The following is a 21,622-nucleotide window of genomic DNA, read 5'->3' as shown; positions in this document are numbered from 1 at the left end:
AACCAATCTGGGATCTCTTCTCTTCTCTCCTCTTTCCTCCTCTCTTCTCCTCCTCCTCCTCCTCCTCCTCCTCCTCCTCCTCCTCCTCCTCCTCCTCCTCCTCCTCCTCCTCCTCCTCCTCTTCCTCCCTCTCTCTTCTTTTACATACACATACATACACACAATAGAGGCAGTATACTACCATATCTCTAATGTCTAGTACAGTTCTTGGCATGTAATCGTTATTAAATGAATAAATTAATTCTTTTAACCACCATAAAAATCCCTGTTTGTAATGTACTTGTTACAAGTGTGGAAGCTAAGGCTCAGTGAGAAAGAAGTCCTTTCTATGTCAAGAAGAACAGAATTGGCACTGGAAATCAGGTGTTCTAACTTTAGGTTTGGTGCTTTGTCCACTGTACATTTTTGACTCCTAAGGTTTTCTGGAGTGTTTACATGAAAACACTGGCCTTTCGGTTGATATTTTAATCTCTCCTATGGTACCCCCTCAAAGATAATTTGATAGCAAATCTAAGAGCAGGGTGTTATATTGTTAAACAGGTTTGTCTTATGAGTTCCACTGTGGACCCACACCATGGCTTCTGTCTCACAGTAAGGTCCTGTCCTCACCAATTGTTTTTAGCTAGTTCAATCTGATAGGTTTGTGCCCATCACTTACTGGGTATTAATGCTTTTAAAATACCATCCTTGCCCTAACCGGTTTGGCTCAGTGGCTAGAGCATCGGCCTGCGGACTGAAGGGTCCCAGGTTTGATTCCGGTCAGGGTCATGTACCTGGGTTGCGGGCACATCCCCAGTAGGAGGTGTGCAAGAGGTAGCTGATCGATGTTTCTCTCTCATAGATGTTTCCAACTCTCTATCTCTCTCCCTTCCTCTCTGTAAAAAATCAATAAAATATATTTAAAAAAATACCATCCTTGCAAGTAGATGTTATTCAAATAAAACAAAGCAGAATTATCTTTACCTGATTCCTCAGTTTCTTTTGTTTCTGTTTTTTCTTCTATTTCATCATCAGACATCTCCATTTCTTCTTCTCTCCTGATTCCCATTAATTCATCATTATGTATGTTACGGATTTCCTAAAGTTAAAAGGTATGTTTTTTAGGTGGGAAAGCCTCAAATGACCAGAGTTAACGATAAGATAAAGCAGGTTTGTTGACATATATCAAAATTTCAGAGTTCTCTTAAGGCAAAGGCAAAGGCAAAGGGTCATGTTGAAGCTAAAATAATATTAATAAAACAAAGCAGACTTTGTACACTCTGTCTTGCATTAGTCTTTCTTTCCATAACCAGAGTTCTGGCAGTTGATAATTTTTATATCCCTCTCATATCAGAAAGTTCTTGTTTTCAAGTTTTTTTGGGTAGAGTATTCAACAGAACTCTTACTCAAACTTTTGCAGGTTTAGAAGTTACAGCAAAAATGAGTAGTCAGGAATGAGCTTCTACCAGATCACCACTTCCATCTATATATATAAAAGCCCTGTGACTGGAACAGTGGAACGACCAGAATGACCAGAATGACTGGTGGCTATGACTTGCATTGTGGTAGCCAACCAGCCTGATCCGGGCCCTGATCGGCCCCCCTCCCACCCCGGGCCAACCTGGTCCCCAATCGGCCCCCAACACCCTGATCGGGGCGGGGCTGGCTGGCCAACCACCCACGGCTCCTGCCCCCTGCCGGCCTGGTCCAATGGGCCCCCATTGCGGTGGGCTGGCTGGACCCCACCTGTGCACGAATTCGTGCACCAGGCCTCTAGTAGATAATAAATATACTTTGCAAACAAAACACAAAACCAAAGCAAACCCCTAACTACCTAATGGCAGTGGAGAGTGAACAAAAGCAGGCATATTCTGAAGAGGAGCTGACACTTGGAAGAAGGGTGTGGGTCTCCCAGTTTTTAAAGGGCCTTTTAGTCTAGGAGCAGATCACCTCACAGGACTGCTAAATTTTTAATAGAAAATCCACGTTCTTTATATCTTAAAGAAATAAATAAGAGAGTGCAGGGTAACCACAGTCTCAGAACGAAGAGAGCCAAAGATAGAGAAATTCAAATTCTGTGAATAAGATCTATTCAAATTTCTATATAACCCATGAATCATAGAAGCACAGTGCAGATTCCAAACAACACAGCTAAGGCTAAAAGAACTGAATTGAGATTTGAGCTGCCATCTGAGATAGATAATTTTTAGCTTAACTCTAATAAATAAAATTAACCATTTAAAACAAAGGAGGGCAAAGTCAACATTCTTTGGAAGAACATAAAATAATCCAGAGTTTTAAAAGAAAAAATATTCAGCCCAACTTGCGTGGCTCAGTGGTTGAGCATCGACCTATGAACCAGGAGGTCATGGTTCTATTCTGGTCAGGGCACATGCCCAGGTTGTGGGCTCAATCCCCAGTGGGGGACGTGCAGAAGGCAGCCCATCAATGATTTTCTTTCATCATTGATGTTTCTATCCTCTCTCTCCCTTCCTCTCTGAAATCAATAAAAATATGTTAAAAAAAGAAAAAAAATATTCACAATGTACATGACACAAAGAACTAGGATGAGATGATCCATCTTCAAGAGAAAAGACAATCAACAGAAACCAAACTTGAAATCAACCAGATACGGCATTTAGCAGACAAGGAGTTAAAGCATCTATTATAATTATCTCAGTGACATAAAGAAAATATATTTATAATGAATGAAAAGGTAGTAGACCTTAGTTGAGAAATAGAAACTTTTAAAAAGAACCAAATGGAAATTCTAAAATTGAAAAATACAATATCTGAAGATATCTGAAATAAAAGTAATTGGATAAACCTAACAGTAGAATGCAGATGACAAAATAAAGAGAGACCTTAAAGAGAACAATACACATTTACCCAATCTGAAGAACAGAGAGAAACTAACTGGAATCACAGAAATAGGGGAAACTAAATTATTCAAAATCTTTGAAGAAAAAATAGTTGAAGATTTCTCAATTTTTTAAAAATATTTTTTATTTTTTTTTTTACAGAGAGGAAGGGAGAGGGATAGAGAGTTAGAAACATCGATGAGAGAGAAACATCAATCAGCTGCCTCCTGCACGCCTCCCATTGGGGATGTGCCCACAACCCAGGTACATGCCCTTGACCGGAATCGAACCTGGGACCCTTGAGTCCGCAGGCCGACGCTCTATCCACTGAGCCAAACCAGTCAGGGCAGATTTCTCAAATTTGATGAAATAGATTATATATTCAAAGAACTCAGTGAATCCAAAGCTGGATATGTGTGAAAAAAGTATGACTAGGAATATCATAGTAAAACTGCTGCAAACCTTTAACTCTTTAAATTTATTGTGATAATCATTTCACAATACATGTAATTAAAGTCATTAATTACATCTTAAACTACAGTACTGTATGTTGTTTATGTCTTATAAAACTTTTTAAAAAAGAGAGAAATTTTCAAAGCAGCCAGAAAAAAACAACACATTAAATGCAGGGCATTATCAATAGAATATTTTGATGTTTTTTAGAAACAACAAAGGCCAGAAATCAGGGGAAAAATATCTTTAAAGTACAGGAGAAAATAAAAATATATATTTACTCAGAATTCTATATTCAGAGAAAATATCTTTCAAGAATGAAGATGAGATATATTTTTAGACAAATGTAAATGCAAGAATTGCACCATAAGACTTGCACCATAAGAAATACTGAAGAAAGTTCTTCAGACTGAAGGGAAGTGCTACCAGATGTCAATGCAGGTCTTCAGGGAGGCATGAAAGCATTGGAAATGATCAAGATCACAGTGGGAAAGTCACTTTTTCAAAAAGTGTAAATATGAGAATTGTGTATTTTGGAGCAGCTTATAATCATTTAGAGGCCACTTGGTGCCAGTTAAAATCTCCTCAGCACTGAGCTGTGTATTCCTTGCCAGGTTAGCTCCAAATGGGCCATAATACAGGAAATATCCAAAAGTGTCTGGTGAAAAATACTTCCACTTAGAGAGATTATAAACATTTCAAATATATTTCTTAATATTTAATGCCATAGGTAATAACTATCTAAATTAATATCCTCCTTTTTTATTGCTTTTATCAGGAAAAATAATGATTTCTATATTGTTTTCACTAAAGATAAATAAGTAACTTTGAAAAAAGTGAGCTACTCAATGCTATCATTGATAGTTAAGAAGCAATCTATATATATAAAAGCCTAAGTGACTGCTATGACCGAATGACCAGTCAACTAGTCGCTATGACGTGCACTGACCACCAGGGGGCAGATGCTCAATGCAGGAGCTTCCCCCTGGTGGTCAGTGTGCTCCCACAGCCAACCTCTTATGGCCCTTCCCCCTGGCTGGTTCCTCTCCCTTCAGTGGCCCCAATTGGAGGGGGGAGGTTTGTCTGGCAAGGGGGAAGGACCACAGGAGATTGGCCTGCCAGCCCCCCCAATGGCCCTGATTGGGGCATCGCAAGCCAACCTCCTGGGGTCCCTCCCTCTAGCCGGCTGTCCCCCGGATAGGCTTCTCTCACTGGCCAGGCTGAGGGACCCCACCCGTGCACGTATTTGTGCACTGGGCCTCTAGTAGAAAAATAAAAGTAATAGAAAATAGAAATACTAACATAGCATCCTTCATGTGCTGCAGGGGCATTACATAAAATAGAAGAAAATGATGAGTTGCTTGAGAAAAATGAACCTTAAAGGGCTGTGACTAGAGAGAGATTTGTTATGTCTGATTTATACTCATTGTGCAGAGAAAAATAAATTGCTAATTTCCAAGAATTCATTCTATCTCATGAGTCTAGGTTTCAGGTATCATCAAAGAGCTGTTCCTGGAAAGGTGATTCTAATGAGGGGTGACACTGACAAATTCAAGTATTGTAAAACTTACTACACCCGGAAAAGGCATGGCTCTCCTAGTTGTTTAACAAAAATGTAAACTGTCAGAGGGTATTAACAAAGACCAACTCTCAATTCACAAACATGATGTCTAACTCCAGGAAAGTTATTGTGTTTTTCAAAAGAATAAATTATGTTCATTCTAGAAAAATGCCCCATGGGCAAGAAAATGTTACTGAGAGCTAAGATATGCCCTGTAGCTGCTCAGCATCCACATGGCATCTTTCTGTTTCCAGCTGGTCAAGAAAGCATAATATCTTCTTAGAAGTATAAAAAGTTTAATGGCTAAGTGATGCAGCTTATCTAGGGGTACCTCACATCTCTTAAAGAATTCCTAGAAATACAACATACCTATTGACAACTTTTACCTCAGTGCCTAAAATTACTTCATGAACAAGAGTCACTGGTTCTTTTCATTGATAATGAAATAAGGATAGGAAAAACTAAGAAGATATTTGCTTTAAGTTATTTAGTCTGGCATGCAAAGTGGTTAGAGCCTTCTAACCACTATACAATCTTTCCTTTGTACATATTTTTAAATTAATTTTAGACAGGAAAGGAGAAGGAGAGAGAGAAACATCAATGATGAGAGAAAATCATTGATTGGCTGCCTCCTGCACGTCCCACACTGGGGATCGAGCTTGCAACTCAGGCATGTGCCCTTGACTGGAATTGAACCCGGGACCTTTCAGTCCACAGACGGATGCTCTATCCACTGAGCCAAACCAGGTAGGGCTAGACAATATTTCTTAGCTACAAAGAAACTAAGGCCTGTATCATGACTCTTCTATAAATATCTGATACTAAGTCACATAAGTATAATAGAAAGCAGAGAACATCAGAAGTTAAAAGGTACAATACTTCAGGAAACTTATGGAGAGCATTTAGTAAATGACAGTACCCCCCTAAGTAAAGCAAGTGAGATTTTAATTCTTTGATAACCTTAACATAAAACCTCTTGATAGCTAAGATACCTGTTTTCTGTAGTCTATGGTGGATCAAGAAAGCTCTACTTTGGGAAGCAAACCCTAACAAATACCTTCAGAGTGAAAGGGTGAAAGGTAGCATTTACCTAAGGAAGGCACTCCACCAACCTTGGACATAGATGCAGGCAGGAGGAGGATTCTGAGCCACTGAAGTTCAGGGAGCATGAGAAATAGCAGTGCTTCCCAAATTTGCCCCTCCCCAACCCTGACATTTGGATTCAGTGCAAAACCAAAAGAGTGGCAATGGCATGTAAAAACATTTTCCAGACATTTTCATTTGTAACTCTCTACCTGAAATTGAGTGGGTCATGTCACTGACAGACTACATAAAAAAGGTAAGATAACCTTCCGAAAGTATCTATACCACTCTCTCGCCCATAGTAGACCTGCAATATTTTTCATCTAAACAGTGAACTGTTGGTGATTTCTAAAAATGTGTTATAATGGCTTTGAGTCTGTTCTGAAAATGGTAACTTTTCTGAAGCTCAGAAATACACACACTTCTCCACAATGGAGGACAAAGCACTTTCAACATAGAATAAAACTGAAACCATAGATAGAGGAAATTACATAAAAAGAATAATCTGTGTACCTGCTGACATTCTTGATTCATCATAAAATAAGCAAATCATAAATCAGTGCATGTTAATTATCTAAAACTACTTAAAAGTTTAAAAATTTTATGTGCACTTAAATTCATCTTTTTTTAATATATTTTATTGATTTTTTTACAGAGAAGAAGGGAGAGGGATAGAGAGTTAGAAACATCGATGAGACAGAAACATCGATCAGCTGCCTCCTGCACACCCCCCAGTGGGGATGTGCCCACAACCAAGGTACATGCCCTTGACCGGAATCGAACCTGGGACCCTTGAGTCCGCAGGCCGACGCTCTATCCACTGAGCCAAACCGGTTCGGCTTAAATTCATCTTTTATATACTCATGTTTTTATAGAAACATGATTATTAGAAAATCAAAATTCCTTGCTAATTGTGTAACAAAACTTTACTTACCCAGATTTTCAACATTATTAGGATATGTGGTGTGGAAAGGGTGAAATGAAGGAATTGAAAAGAGCAGGGGATAGGTAGGTAGCTTCTACACTTAAATAGAAATTTGATTCTGTGATATCATTCAATACAATGAAGCAAAGCACAAACAGATTCTTAATCAATGCCTATTGTATGATACATAATAGAAATACAAATTAGATTGATCCAAATTTTGTTTTATGTGTTTTGATGGCTGAAAGCCAATAGCTAGTGTTAATGCAAATGGGCCCTAAAACAAGGGTATGCAGATGACTTGAACATCTATCTGTAAACAGGTCTTCAGAGTTTGAAATGGTAAGCCTGGAAATCTAGAGAGAAAGTTAAGTTAGCAATCACAGAATTTTATTTTACAAGAATGCTAGTAATCACCAAGTCCCTTTTCCTCTGGCTCAATGGTATAAATCACATATTAGGGAGCATGCAAGAGGTATCTTTTAGTGCCTACTGCCATTGCTCTAGTTTTGATATGTTATCGAAGGTTTAACGTCTAATCTAGGCCAGCTTCTCAGGAAGAGAAACATGCAGGTTTTAAATGTTCTTGTAGAAAAATTGTTCCCAACACAGAACTGTCAGTAAAGTCATTACAGACACTAACTTTTAGAAAGGGGAAGGACTTTAGATGTCTTTTATTAGCCTTTCCAGTTTTATCAGCAGCAGCCTCACACACATGTAAATCAGGAAAATAAATCAATGAAAAAGATTCATTAGCAAACTAGTCTGCCTGACATATGCTAACAAAGTGAGTACCTAAACACTTTGTCTTCAGGGACATTTTATTCTTACTCCATAACCTATCTTTAACCAGAGTAAGTCAGTGCTGGCCGCTAGTAGGAGGATGACAATTAGACAAGGAATAGGTACTTTGTGACACCAGGAGGTCACCAGCTGGCATATTCCCAGAGGCAATTGGTAAAAAATGCTCAATATCAGAAACTTCCAATTTGAAGAAACCCCTGATTTAGGAGTTGTAGCTTCAATGCCTAAGGGGGGAGGGGGGGAAGCAAGTCTAGTTGAAGTCACTGAGATGTTCTGATTCTCAGTGGGGTGCTATGTGGCAGTTTCTGCCACAGTCTTTTCACAGCAAGGGTTCAGGAATCTGGAGAAGGGCTGCACATAAATGAATAGAGACTAGACAAGAAATATGAATTTGGAAGACATTGGGGGAGCCAGACAGAAACTTAGCTCTAGTGACTAAGCTCCCAGAATCTCCGGACCCAAGGCTTTTTATTAACACATTTTGCCCTTTAGCAAAGCAGATATACACATCAAAGGTAAGGTTTGGTAAACAATAAAGGATTATCAAGTTAGGGGAATTGCCCTCAGCGGTTTGGCAGCAGGTAATAATATGTAGATCTTCAGCCCTGCTGAAGATGTCCATCAGCCTTCTGACAAACTTCTCGCATTTATTATGCTAACTACTGTTCCTAGCCTCCAGCAGCCTCAATTTAAGAGAACACTTTTTTCACTTTCTATAGGATATCTCCTTTTAGTTCTCAGAGTTGCCTGTTATCAAGTGAAAGTATGCAGAGGTTAAAGAAGCTATGACTTAAAAAGGCACCAAAGCCCTGGCCAGTGTGGCTCAGTTGGTTGGGTGACGTCCTATGCAGTAAAAAGTTGCCAGTTTGATTCCTGGTCAGAGCACATGTCCAGATTTTGGGCTGGATCCCTGGTAGGGTATCTATGGGAAGCAGCCTAATGATGTTTCACTCTCACATCGATGATTCTCTCTTCCTCTTACCTCCTTTCTCTTTAAAAATCAATTAAAAGTCTTAAAATAATGAGGGACCAATATAATATAGAAGAGATCTTTTAGGTTTAGGGAATACAATACCATAGGAAAATGATGAGCTATGTTCCACTTTCAGTTGTTTTACTTATCAAAATTGAGGTATTCTAGGTAGACCCTTAATTTAGTCCAATCCAATAGACAGGAGCATTTTTCTGGGCTTCTATAAATTCTACAAGGCACATTGTGAAACATGCAGCTCTTGGTAAGTCCTGCTAGCCATATAGTTTGCCCTCATCACTGTGCCAAGGAAGCTCTGCTACAATATTAGGTAATAGAGTATATAGCTCTAAGTTTCATACAGACCCAGAGAAATATTCAGCTCACTGGCATAGCTCTCTTTACTGAGAAGGTAATTAAAATGAAATATGTATCTACCAGATAGGTAAGTATGATATAACTGCAGAGAGCCTTGATGAATAATATTAATGGAGACTCTTTTATTGCAAAGTTGTTTACCAAACAGTTGTGGCCTAGGTAAGTTGCTGCTCCAGCCAGAGGCTGCTTTCTTCCAATAAGGCAATACAGATGTTCCTCCACATATGATGGGTTAGAACCTGATAAACTCATCTTAAGTTGAAAATTTTGTATGTAAAAAAGTCCATTTAATACACCTAACCTACTAAACATCATAGCTTAGCCCAGCCGACCTTAAATGTCCTTCAAACACAATATTCAAAAAAACCTCTGGCAACACAATACACTGTAGAGTATTGGCTGTTTATCCCTGTGATCATGTGGCTTACTGGGAGCTGTGGCTGGCTACTGCTGGCCAACATCATAAGAGAATATCGTATCACATATCATAGTAAAGTAAAAAAATCTTAAGTTGAACAACTGTAAGCTGGCACTCTCTGTATTATACTGGCAGGGCTTCTGGTAATGGGTGGGGCAGTTCAGACAGCTTCTTTCACCCCCTAAAAGGTGGAGACTTAATACTATTTTTCTACAATTGTAAGACATTGAGCATTTTCCTTTCAGTCTTTATTCTTCTGAACTATTCAAACTACACTTAAAAAGTTTGGATATTTTTATTTTAGGGTACTAAACTCCACTCCTCCCCTTGATCCCTTTTGCTACCCTTCTAGTTCCCTGAAAGCAAATACCATCTCATTTTACATTGACTGTCATAATGCTTGAGACAGAGAATTGCTCAGTAAACATTTGAATTGAAATGTTGAATTTTGTTTGTTGAAGCTCAACAACATGAGTTACACTCTAGGATTCTAAAATCATTTTGTGCTACAGTAAGACAATAGCTCCTTTTTTTTAAATTCCTAATTCCCTTTTAAAAACAATTTAAAACATTACTGGCTTTTTATGACTCTACCCATCTATTGGGCTGATGTCTTCAGGAATGTGTCCCTAGTGCAGTGGTTCTCAACCTGTGGGTCGCGACCCCTTGGGGGTCAAACGACCCTTTCACAGGGGTTGCCTAAGACCATCAGAAAACACATATATCATTACATATTGTTTTTGTGATTAATCACTATGCTTCAATTATGTTCAATTTGTAACAATGAAAATACATCCTGCATATCAGATATTTACATTACGATTCATAACAGTAGCAAAATTACAGTTATGAAGTAGCAACGAAAATAATTTTATGGTTGGGGGTCACCACAACATGAGGAACTGTATTAAAGGGTTGCAGCATTAGGAAGGTTGAAAACCACTGCCCTAGTGACTCCCAGATCCCTTTGCTGAGCCAGAATTGATGGCTCAGAGATAGTATATGAACAGGATTTTGTTTATTTTCTTATTTCTCTTCACAGTTTTCATATTATTATCACACAAACTATGTCATGTATTCTCACGAAGACAGAATGAATAGATTATTATCTTCATTTTATAGGTTAGAAAACTGAGGCCCACAAAGATTAAATGAAATGACTTGCTCAAGACTTACAAGGCAGTTTATATCAGAGTAAGAATTTCTAGTCCTGAATTACCACTTACTAGCTGTGTAATTTTGTGTGCATCACTTAACACTCTGTCTCAGTTTCCTCACATGGAAAACATTAATACTATACCTATTAGCCCTTGTGGAGTTGTTAATGATAAATTGAAATAATACTATTTATCATTTATATAGCATTTACATTTTCTAAGCTGTCTACACATATCTTACTCCATTTAATCCCATAAGACTGGTTTCACTATTAACTCCAATTTACAGGTGAATAAATAGTTACTGAGAAAGGCTGACTTGCTCAAAGTGACACAGCTATAACATGTCAGAGTTGAGATCTGGATTCATGTTTGCACCCAAGTTCAGTGTTCTTTCCAGCTACACCACATCTACTGGGAGGTAGGTGAGATAACCAATATAAATGCTTTATAAAATGCAAATGTCTTACAAATGCTATTTAAATGTGAAGGAATATGATAATCTGCCCTACATATATAATGGGACTATTACCAGACTGGCAGGAAGGACTCAGAAACAAAGTTGAAAAAGTTGCCGCATACATAGATTGAACATGTCAGTGCTGGGTAATGAAGCTGCCCATAGGAACAGAAAAACTTGACATATATGTAACATCATTCCAAAGACATATCAGTGAAAACAAACCTCCCATCTTTGTTTTTAATCTTGGATTGAGAATAACAACCCAATCACATCAGACATACTTTAATGTTACACTAAAAAATGTCACTTCAGCACAAGCAGACAGGTGTGTGTCAACCTTAATCTGAAATCAGAGTCCTCTGTTATCTTTAAAGCTGAGACCTATAAGAGATGGCTGAGCAGGTTTCATAAAAGAAGCTCAGAAATTTCAGTGCTTCAGTGTAACAACACCAGGGAGCTTTCAGCCCAAGTGTCAAGACGCTCTAATAAATGTAAGACAGCCCTAATAATACTAACACTGAATTCACAGGTCAGTAATTATTGTTGTATCCAAGACCAGCTAGCACAGAGAAGTAAATTTATAATTATCATAGCTACATTCTCACTACTAAGGATCCATCTAGCAGAATGTGCACATTTATTACCCTTTTGGCTGCAGGTGGTCTGGCCACAGTGGCAGGTGATATAACATGTCTTAATGTTTCATTAGTGCCTTGTTGTGACCATGGGAGCTTGGCACTATTTAATTCTGGCTAAACTCCAAATCAATAACTTGTTAAAGGAAGAAACTGTCCCCCTCCGGGGCTATTAGAGTAAAGAGTTACCAACCTCAGCTTGTTTGCACCAGACGCTGATGTTTTTACGCTGGGCTTTTGTGAAGTGGTCCCATGCCTTTTGTTTGGAGGCAGAATGGTACACAGCAACTATCTGCTCAACTGCAGCGTCAGATCAGCAGTTGAATTAGGCCAGAGTATCATCCAAGATGGCAAAAGAGGGGACAAAAGAAATAAGAGAAGCATCAGGCGTGTTGTATCTTCTTGTATGACACTATTAAGCTATGGTATGTGTGTTGGGGTACCATGATTTTAAAGGGGAGTCAAAGACAGAGATATCGATATTCAGAAAGAGAAAAGGGAATTCCAGAGGGCTTGAGGTAAAATGGGCACTAAGTTTTAAATACATGCAGTCTGTATCTATTCAGGCAGGAGAGGCAAAAGTCCTAGGTGAATGTGATTTAGTGCTACTGACTCTGCACAGCATGGTGGCAAGCAGTAAACTGTTATAGCTCCTTTTGACCACCTGCTTCTTTCATAAACCAGCCCTTTAAAATGAACCTGGATGCTTCTCTTCAACATACTCCATCCTTTTACTATTCTGAGGTATGTTGAACCAGAAGCATCATATCAAAACTTAAGATGGATGGAATGCATTTTAAGCCTAGAGAAATATAGGTTTTATGAAAGAATACCATGTACGTACAGGCTTAGATAGTATTTTTTTCAGGGTCTCTTAAAATGTCAAAAGGGGAAACATATGCAAATATTCTGGGGCTTTATCCTAACCAGTTTAAGAGAAGGGAAACATAGACATGACGTTTTTGGGAAAAGACAAGGACAAAAGCCTCTGCCTGGCTGAGTGTTCACAGTAAGAAAATATAGAGGTTCTATTTCTTTCTTTATAGCAGTTTGCACTCTGTGTACTAACAATTTAAGAATTTATATTGCCATGATACTTGCTCTTCTCTTTTTCTATATTCTTTAGTCATACAAAAATGTGCTTTCTCCTTCTGAATTCTATGCATATATACATTTTCAAAATAAAAATGGAAAGTGATACAACTCTTCCTTAATTCCAATTACATATGAGTCAAGTATGGGAAGTCAAGTATCAGAAGAGTGGGCCATAACTGCTTAAAGGCAAAATCATAAATCTGCACTCTTATTCTTAAGGTGAATATAGCTCCTTACTCAAAAGATATGAGTGCAGTATAGTGAAGTAAAACATTACTTGAGAATTTATCTGATCTGTTTCATTTAAGAGATTTTGAGTAGGTTTAGAGTAGCACTTCTTTTTGAAAAATGGCCATTTCAGTGGCTTCCCAAAAATGTCCCAGTGTCTATGACATCCAGTAAAAAAAAATGTACAAGAAGGGAAACTAAAAATAAAAGACTGAAATAGCAAATTTGGCTTTTATTCAATCAACTTGCCAAACATGGTTACATTGATTATTAAAAGAAGTTACCTAAAAAGCATATTATATGATAAGAATGATGCAAATCTTACAAATGCTGAATTTTGACTTCAGCAAGGAAATACTGAAAATTCACTGAGGCCCGAGGCTCTTATAACCTGAGAATAAGCCAAAGTAGAGGCACAGGATTGTGGTTTAAGTGTCAGTGTTTGTTTCTAAGGAGCTGAAGTAGATATGCCAGAGAAAATACACATAGGAGGTCCCCACATGTATCCTGTGAAATTGGAGCTTGGTCACTTGGCAATATAAGGAGAGCATATGACAATGAAGGAAGCCTTGCCCCTTGACACAGAATGGCTTTGTAGGCCTGGCTCCTGTGCAGAAAAAATGGTGACTAAGTGAAGTGCCCTCTCATCTTTTCAGCACAACTCTGATTTCCACTCACACTGAATGAGAATTCCAGAAAGGGCCTGCTTGAACTTCTCCTTTGCTTCTTCCATGTCTTTCTCATGGGCAACTTTCTCATTCACCAGGCGACGGATGTGGCTGTTGGCCGACTGAATCATGGAGTAAAAGTTGTTGGCACTGCGACGGTTCACCTCTCCTCGCTCAATCCAAGTGAGCAAGGTCTGCACGGCTTCTGAGAATTTCGATTCATCTTGAAAAAAAAAAAAAAAACACAAGGATTTACTTTTAGAATCATCAAAAGTAACCATATCTTGATCTATTTTCCAAACATGCCAGCAATGAGACCACCATGTCTTTTGGAAGTGGTTCTTATATGTATTGCTGAGGATGAGGAGCCATACATGCATATACATGTACACACAGGTAGCAGGCAGGCAGACAGACTGAAAGAACCAAAGACTCATAAAGTAGATTGGTTGTAGTCAATGAAGAATTTTCAGAAAGGCAATTGTTTATTCTCTTTTTTGAATTTTTTTCCATCACCATTTATCCCCCTATACCATCTTCCACCTCCACCTATTCCTTCAATCACCACAGTGATGCTCATATTGTGAGTTTTTTCTCTCTCTTTCTTCTTTTTTTTCAATTCTCCCCCCCTCTACAGCTGTCACCCTGTTCCCTATGAGTCTGTCTCTATTTTGCTTGTTAGTTCAGTATATTCTTTCCTTTAAAAAGTTTTCTTTACTGATGTAGTTTTCACATATTGCAAATTTCTTAATCTCTCTGATGGTGTGTATGCATGCATATGTGTAATGTATGAATTAGCAGTGAGAGAATTTCAGAATTCTACAATCCTATTTTTTTAGTAAGGAAAAGTAAAATTGAGTCTAACTTGAATTTGATAGTTACTTTTTCCTTGACCTGGAGTTATAGTATCTGAAGGAGCCTTAGGAAGGAGTTAAATGGGTAATCCTTCGGGAATAAACACATCTTTGACCTTTTATAACATCACTCTTGCATTCATTCCACAACCACAGGCCTTCCACTCAGTCCAAGTCACAATCTATTTTGATGTAATTCATTCTGTTTCTACATTTCTTCACCTCCTGTTTCACTTGCCTGAGGAAACCTCCAAGTATATTTCTGCAGCTAGTTAGGAGTTATTCTCTAACGTTAAAATAGTAGCAGAGTTCTTCCAAAGCTTCTGGTACAGCTTCCCCAGATAGCCACTTACACATTGTGCTGTTAAAAACTCCTGAGCGGGAGAGTCCATTAGCATCCCATTGAAAGACCGTTCTAGGGCTCCATATCCCTCTTTGGCCAGAAACTCTTATGTACAGTGGAAATATCTCTCACTGCAATTGAATCCCTTGCTTCTTGACTTTTTTCAGTGTAGACATATAATGAGAGGCCAGTCTGCCCTTTATAGCAGCTTTTCATTTCACTACTTGCATATAATCTTTATGTTAATGCTTACCTTATGCTTGAAGTCCACATGACGAGCAAATTCACTAAAAAAAATCAAATTGACCCATTTGGTGTCATGTGAACAGGTCATTCTTGAACTGGCATTTTACCAATGATTTCAGCTTTTCCAGTTTTTTAAAAAAGTCGCATTATTTCTGTGTCTCTATCCTATACTATGTTTTCTGCTTTTCTTTTACAGGAAGACAAAATCAATGCAAACAAAGGGTTTCTTAAATGTATGAATCCCTTAGGCCAGCAATTTTCAACCTTTTTCATCTCATCACACACATAAACTAATTACTAAAATTCTGCAGCATACCAAATATATATTTTTTGCCAATCTGGCAAAACAAAGGTATAATTTTGATTCATTCACCCTGGATGGCTGGTGTTATGTTGGTTGTTGTCATTTTTTTATTTGACAATCTAAGTGAAAAGACGTTAGTGCCTCTGAGTAAATAGGTATACTTGCAGCACACCAGCATGCCTTTTGTGGCACACCAGTTGAAATTGTGGCCTTAGGTTATCTGGTGCAAACAAGTTTGGTAAATGAGACCTATTGAAATTAGAATTAGCAGCACCTTGCTGAGCCTAGAGCACCGGAAGCAGGGGAAATTCATACCTTTAAACCTGGTTTGGTGTCATCAGTAAGATCAATGGGACACCAGCATTTACCTGATAAAATCAACCACACAAGAATGAAAAGACTGAATTTAAGCTACTAACACAGGAGAGTAGGCAAGGCAATTAACGTTAAGTAAGCAAAATGCTTCAGAGGGTCAAGTAAGAGAAACAGGAATCAAAACTAAAAGAAAAGCAGTCTCATTTAGCAATGTCTAGAAATCTCACGGACACTGTGTGAAATAAGTTGAGCATTTTAAGGGCTTAAACAAGTCCTCTTTTGTTGGTAGCTAAGTCTTCGAGTAATCTAAAGAAAATGTACACTATGATTACTCTTGGGGCCTCCATTTTCTTATCTGTAAAATGGGAATTTTTACCAGAGTTTTCCAGGATCACCTCAAGTTCCATCATTCTAATTTATTCTGATTTAAAACTCAAACTAACTTGTTATCAATGATGAAAGGGAGGGTGCTTACATATCCCAAGTCATGGATTATTGCTAAAATTCTCTGATGTGGAGGGAGGCAGGGCGGGGGAACTTGTTTCTTTCTAGAAATCTGCTGTGTTGAGAGAAAAGCGGGACACAGGATGGACAGATTTTCTGGCTCTTGAATTACTATGTACACCTCTCTATCTGTGAGGTTAAAATACAAGAAATGTCTAGAATTTATTAGTGGAAAGTTCAAAGGATAACTGCAAAAACTACAAATATTTTAATTAAATTTCCCCAGAGGAGTTATTTTACTCACAAAGCTTAAATGTTTTCTATACCTTTAAGTTTTTCAGCAACAATGCTGCATTCATGATCTGAATAGTGGACCACTGGGGGTGGGGATGGTGGGCGCAATCGTTCTTCTTCCATCCTTCTACGGTGGCGCTCCTCCCTTGCTAGCATACGCTGTTTGCATTCCCACTCATACAGGTCATCTCGAGCTTGTGCAAAATCAACGTGGAGGCGGCCTGTGTCCTTCTTGTCAGTGCTAGAGCCCAGGCGAATGCGGTAACCTAAGTGCGCAAGAGGAAGGCAGAGGAATACAAGAGCAGCCCCAGTGAGTGAGGAACTGTAGGTACCTTTCCAAGTTTAATGCTTCAGATGCGGTTGCAGAAGTTTCAAGTGACTGCATGAGCCCAAATTCTCTCCCCACTATTAGCAAGGTGAACTATCAAAAGACTTGAATTATAGTCTCATCCCTGATAACAGTTTACTATTGTATGGGTTAAGTCAGTCTTGTTTGTAGGATATTCATTCCTCCAACTGCAATCTTACCTCTGGCAGAGAGAGGCTCTGTGGGTAATGGTATCAAGAATGAGTCTTGCCCTAACCGGTTTGGCTCAGTGGATAGAGCATTGAACTGCAGACTGAAGGGTCCCGGGTTCGATTCCGGTCAAGGGCATGTACCTTGGTTGTGGGCACATCCTCGGTGGGGAGTGTGCAGGAGGCAGCTGAATCGATGTTTCTCTCTCATCGATGTTTCTAACTCTCTATCCTTCTCTCTCCCTTCCTCTCTGTAAAATATCAATAAAATATATTTAAAAAAAAGAATGAATCTTATCAGATCCAGAGACAGAGAAGCATCAATCAGACTGTCAAACCTCAGAGGGAAGGTAGGGGAGGGTGGGGGTAAGGGGGAGAGATCAACCAAAGGACTTGTAGCCATGCATATAAGCCCAACCAATGGACACAGAGAACAGGGGGATGAGAGCATGATTGGGGGGGCTTTATGGGGGGATGAAGTCACATATGTAATACCTTAATCAATAAATAAATTAAAGATTAATAATAATAATAATAATAATAATAAAAGAATGAGTCTTATGATGCCAAAAGCACAAATAACAATAACAAAAAATCAACAAATACATCACACTCAGAAGAAACAATAAAAAAAAAGACTACTGACAGAAGGGGAGAAAAATTTTGCTAACCATACATCTAATAAGGGGTTAATATCAAAAATATATAAAGAACTCAATCAACTCAATAACAAGAAAATATCCAATTAGAAAATGGAACTAAATGGGCAATTTCCCAAAGAGGACATCAAATGTCCAACATAAACATGAAAAGATGCTTGAAGTCCCGAATCATGAGGGAAATGCAAATCAGAACCACAGTGAGTTGTCACCTCACACCTGTCAGAATTTCTATAATCAACAAGACAAGTGACAACAGGTGCTGGCAAGGGTGTGGGGAAAAGGGAGCCCTTATACATTGTTGGTATGGATGTAAATTTGTACAACCACCATGGAAAACAATATGGAGGTTTCTCCAAAAATTAAAAATAGATCTATCATACTATCCAGCAATTCCACTTCTGGGTATAAACCCAACAGGATTTTGATGAGAAACATGCACTCCCATGTTTATCACAGCATTATTATATGGAAACAACCCAAATGCCCACCAGTGGATGAATGGATAAAAAAAGATGTGGTAGTTTTACATAATAGAATATTTTCAAGCCATGAGAAGAGAAGATATACTCCCATTTACAACAACATGGATGGACCTTGAGCACATAGTGCTAAGTGAGATAAGTCAAACAGAGAAAGACAAGTACATACTATAATGTTATGTACTAGTATATGCACTAGTAGAATCTAAACAAGTTAAATCTGTAAAAAAAGAGAGTAAAATGATGGTTACCAGGGGATAGGTTTAAATTAAACATGCAAGTGAGTCTCAAAAATACAAACAAGGAGGGATAAGAGTGATGGTATTTCAGGGTACAAATTTATAACAAGTAGTAAACAAGCCATAGACATCTAATGCACAGTATAATGAACATAGACAATTAATAGGGTGCCTGGGGCCTGGGGCAAGGCTTGTTAGCTGTGCTGCTGGCTCTAATGAGGATGCAGCTCATGCCACCCACCCTGGCCCTAGGGACCTGCAAGACAGGCCAGCCATAAGCAATGGGGGAAGCAAATCCTGAAGGAACTAGATGAGTACTATGAGAAGTTTAAACAGAAGAGGAGAGTGCTATACTGCATTCAAAAAGCCCTGATCTGGAGTCAGGAGCTGGGCAACCAGAAGATCCAGATTGTGAGTCAGATGGTGGAGCTGGTGGAGAACCGGACCAGGCAGGTGGAAAATCACATGGAATTCTTTGAGATGCACCAAGAGGTGAATGACACCACCGGCCAAAATGGCAAAGCCAGCCATGGTAAGTCCAAGAATGAGACAATCACTCAGGCAGAAAAGTCCAATAACAAGAGGTCTCAGCAACAGTGCAACAGTGCAAATCGGGAGTAATGTGGGGATAAGGACACATATGTAATACCTTAATCAATAAAAAAAGAGAGAAATGATTGGCTGTGACAATGAGGATGGATGCCCCATCGAGTGGTCCTACTTCTATGTAGGACTGAATCATAAACCAAAGGGCAAGTGTCGAGGGGAGAACAAGAAAACCACTGACAAAGCTCTGGAGAAATCCAAAAAGGAGAGGGCTTATAATAGGTAGTTGGTGGACCTTGCTGAACAGTGAGGAGGAGAACTAAGCTGGTATATTTATTACCTTGCCACCTCTGGTGAGATGCAAAGACTGTACAATGTATATTTTTAAAGAATGTTAGAAAAGGAGCCATTCCTTTTATAGAGATGGCAGTGATTCTCTTTGCATTTTTTTTCCATTGGTACATATATATAACAAGAAAGTCGTCTGTGGATCAACATTTTAGAAACTACAAATATAGGTTTAAACCAGGGGTCCTCAAACTATGGCCCGTGGGCCACATGCAAATACAAATATTGTATTTGTTCCCGTTTTGTTTTTTTTACTTCAAAATAAGGTATGTGCAGTGTGCATAGGAATTTGTTCATAGTTTTTTTTAAACTATAGTCCCGCCCTCCAACAGTCTGAGGGACAGTGAACTGGCCCCCTGTTTAAAAAGTTTGAGGACCCCTGGTAAACACTTGAGTCTCAAAAATATAGACAATAAATTGTACTATAAATATATAATGTGATAAATACTACTATATCAGCAATCACATTAAAATATAAAAATATATCAAAGTAACACATCGTACTAGTACACCTTAAACTTACATGTTACATATAAAATTTATTCAATTTTAAGAATGAGTCTTATATAGCACTATGGGCTGGGAAGAATGAAAAAGGTGCCCTCAAAGTATGGTGTTTTTGAATAACTTTAAGAGTGTCAGTTATACCACCACACAGAATTTTAATAAAATTTACTTTTTTAAGAATAAAATAAAAATTTTATTGTGGTAAGAGCATTTAACATGAGATCTGTCCTCAACAAATTTTAAGTGCATCAGCTTAACATTTCAAGTCTGAAAAAGTTTCCTAGATGTATTTGGTGACTCTGAACCAATTTTTTTTTGGGGGGGGGGGAGTGGAAAATAGATATGGTAAAGAGGTATATGATACAGGTGACACATATTTTGGGATCCTTAAAAGAAATGGTAGTGTGCTTGTAATATAGTGGTATAGGACTACGATTCAGAAAAAACAGGATTCAAGTCCATACCTCCACTTTTTGTGCCAGCTGTACTCCCAAAGCTAAGTAAATTAACAAAAAAATGAAAAAAAATTAAGTTTTTACTAACTTTTAAAGTTTCTGAAACCAAGCTAGCTGCTTCCATACACATGTGTCTCACTTCATTCTCAACACAAACTTGCAGAGTAACTCCTGACTTAAACAATTAAAAATATGGGAAAAACATACAAAACAATGGCTTTTAAGACACTGGACATTGGGCAATGAAGACAGAGATCATTGAGAGACAAGAACCAAATGAAATGATCCCTATGATTTTCCCAGCTTATTGCCTAAAGAGAGTTTCCAGGCCTCAGCACAGAGAGGGGAGCTCAAGTAAAACACAGTGATCTCCCTGAGTGAGGAGACTGAACTGAGAGTCCAGGTAGACTATGGTAGATAGAGTTTGTATGGAAGAATATGGGGGGGAAAAGCTACACAGAGAAAGAACTTTAAAGATCTGAAGAGAGTCCTCCACTATTATTTAACTGAGTATTAAAGTCTACGTGTGTGTGTGTGTGTGTGTGTGTGTGTGTGTGTGTGTGTGTGTGTAAACTACCTGAGCATTAGAGGTAGCAATTCTTGGACTTCCAATAGGGCTGGGAATAACACTTTTCCACCAGCCAGAGCAGAAAAACTAGTAATTCACAGAGTAATCAGTAGGGTTTTGCCTTAATTAGTGAAAAACAAAAATGAAACAAACAAACAAACAAAAACCCCCCAAAAAACTAGCCCTGGACTAAACCATGCTGCATCCCAGAACTAAGCTCAAGAATATTTATAGGAATAAAAATTAACTGGCACCCAATACAAGTGAAATTTCATACTGTCTGAAATCCAATAAATTACCCAATATGCAAAGAAGCAGGAAAATAATAATATAAAAAAATAATCAAAACAGACCCCAAAAGTGATATAGATAACATCCTATCTAATAAAAGAGAAACATGGTAATTGGCGTACGACCGCTACCCTTCCCATTGTCTAATCAGGGCGATATGCAAATTAACTGCCAGCCAAGATGGCAGCCGGCAGCCAGGCAGCTGGAAGTGAACATGAGGCTTGCTTGCTTCAGTGATGGAGGACTCCAACGTTCCCCGCCTGCCACTGCCGGCCTCTGAGCTGCAACTCTAAGCAACTATGTAACAAATATAGGAGCTAAACAAAACCCCAGAAACCTGCTTTAGTCCCGGGCTTCAGCCAGCAGGATCGCAACATTGTTTCAAATACAGAAGATAAACAAAGGCCAGAAACCTGCTTTCAGCAGCAGAGGCCTAAGAGCTGGAGCCAAGCCTCACAGCTAAAGCTGGCCCAGAATAAAAAGAAAAAAAGGAGCGGTTGGGAGCTTCAGTCACTCACCAGCCTGAAAACAGA

General features: G+C 38.7%; 1 protein-coding gene and 1 pseudogene across 7 annotated transcripts in view; one reads left to right on the top strand and one right to left on the bottom strand.

The window, feature by feature from the left end:
• The window catches only part of ENOX2 (ecto-NOX disulfide-thiol exchanger 2), a 317,249-nt gene that overhangs the window by 24,615 nt on the left and 271,012 nt on the right, over positions 1–21,622 (bottom strand). For all 7 annotated transcript variants that reach the window (XM_059680440.1, XM_059680444.1, XM_059680439.1 and 4 more), the window contains 4 exons: positions 16,511–16,744; positions 13,689–13,901; positions 11,881–11,987; positions 964–1,078 (listed from right to left, as the gene is read on the bottom strand). In XM_059680440.1, the coding sequence (XP_059536423.1) occupies positions 964–1,078; positions 11,881–11,987; positions 13,689–13,901; positions 16,511–16,744 (669 nt within the window). The remainder of the gene's footprint in view (positions 1–963; positions 1,079–11,880; positions 11,988–13,688; positions 13,902–16,510; positions 16,745–21,622) is intronic.
• Positions 17,827–19,206, top strand: LOC132224547 (inhibitor of growth protein 1-like; annotated as a pseudogene).

This window comes from Myotis daubentonii, chromosome X, assembly GCF_963259705.1.
Source record: "Myotis daubentonii chromosome X, mMyoDau2.1, whole genome shotgun sequence".
NCBI classification, from domain to species: Eukaryota; Metazoa; Chordata; class Mammalia; order Chiroptera; family Vespertilionidae; genus Myotis; species Myotis daubentonii.
The sequence above is the reverse complement of the archived record's forward strand: the minus strand, read 5'-3'. Positions and strand labels throughout refer to the sequence as shown.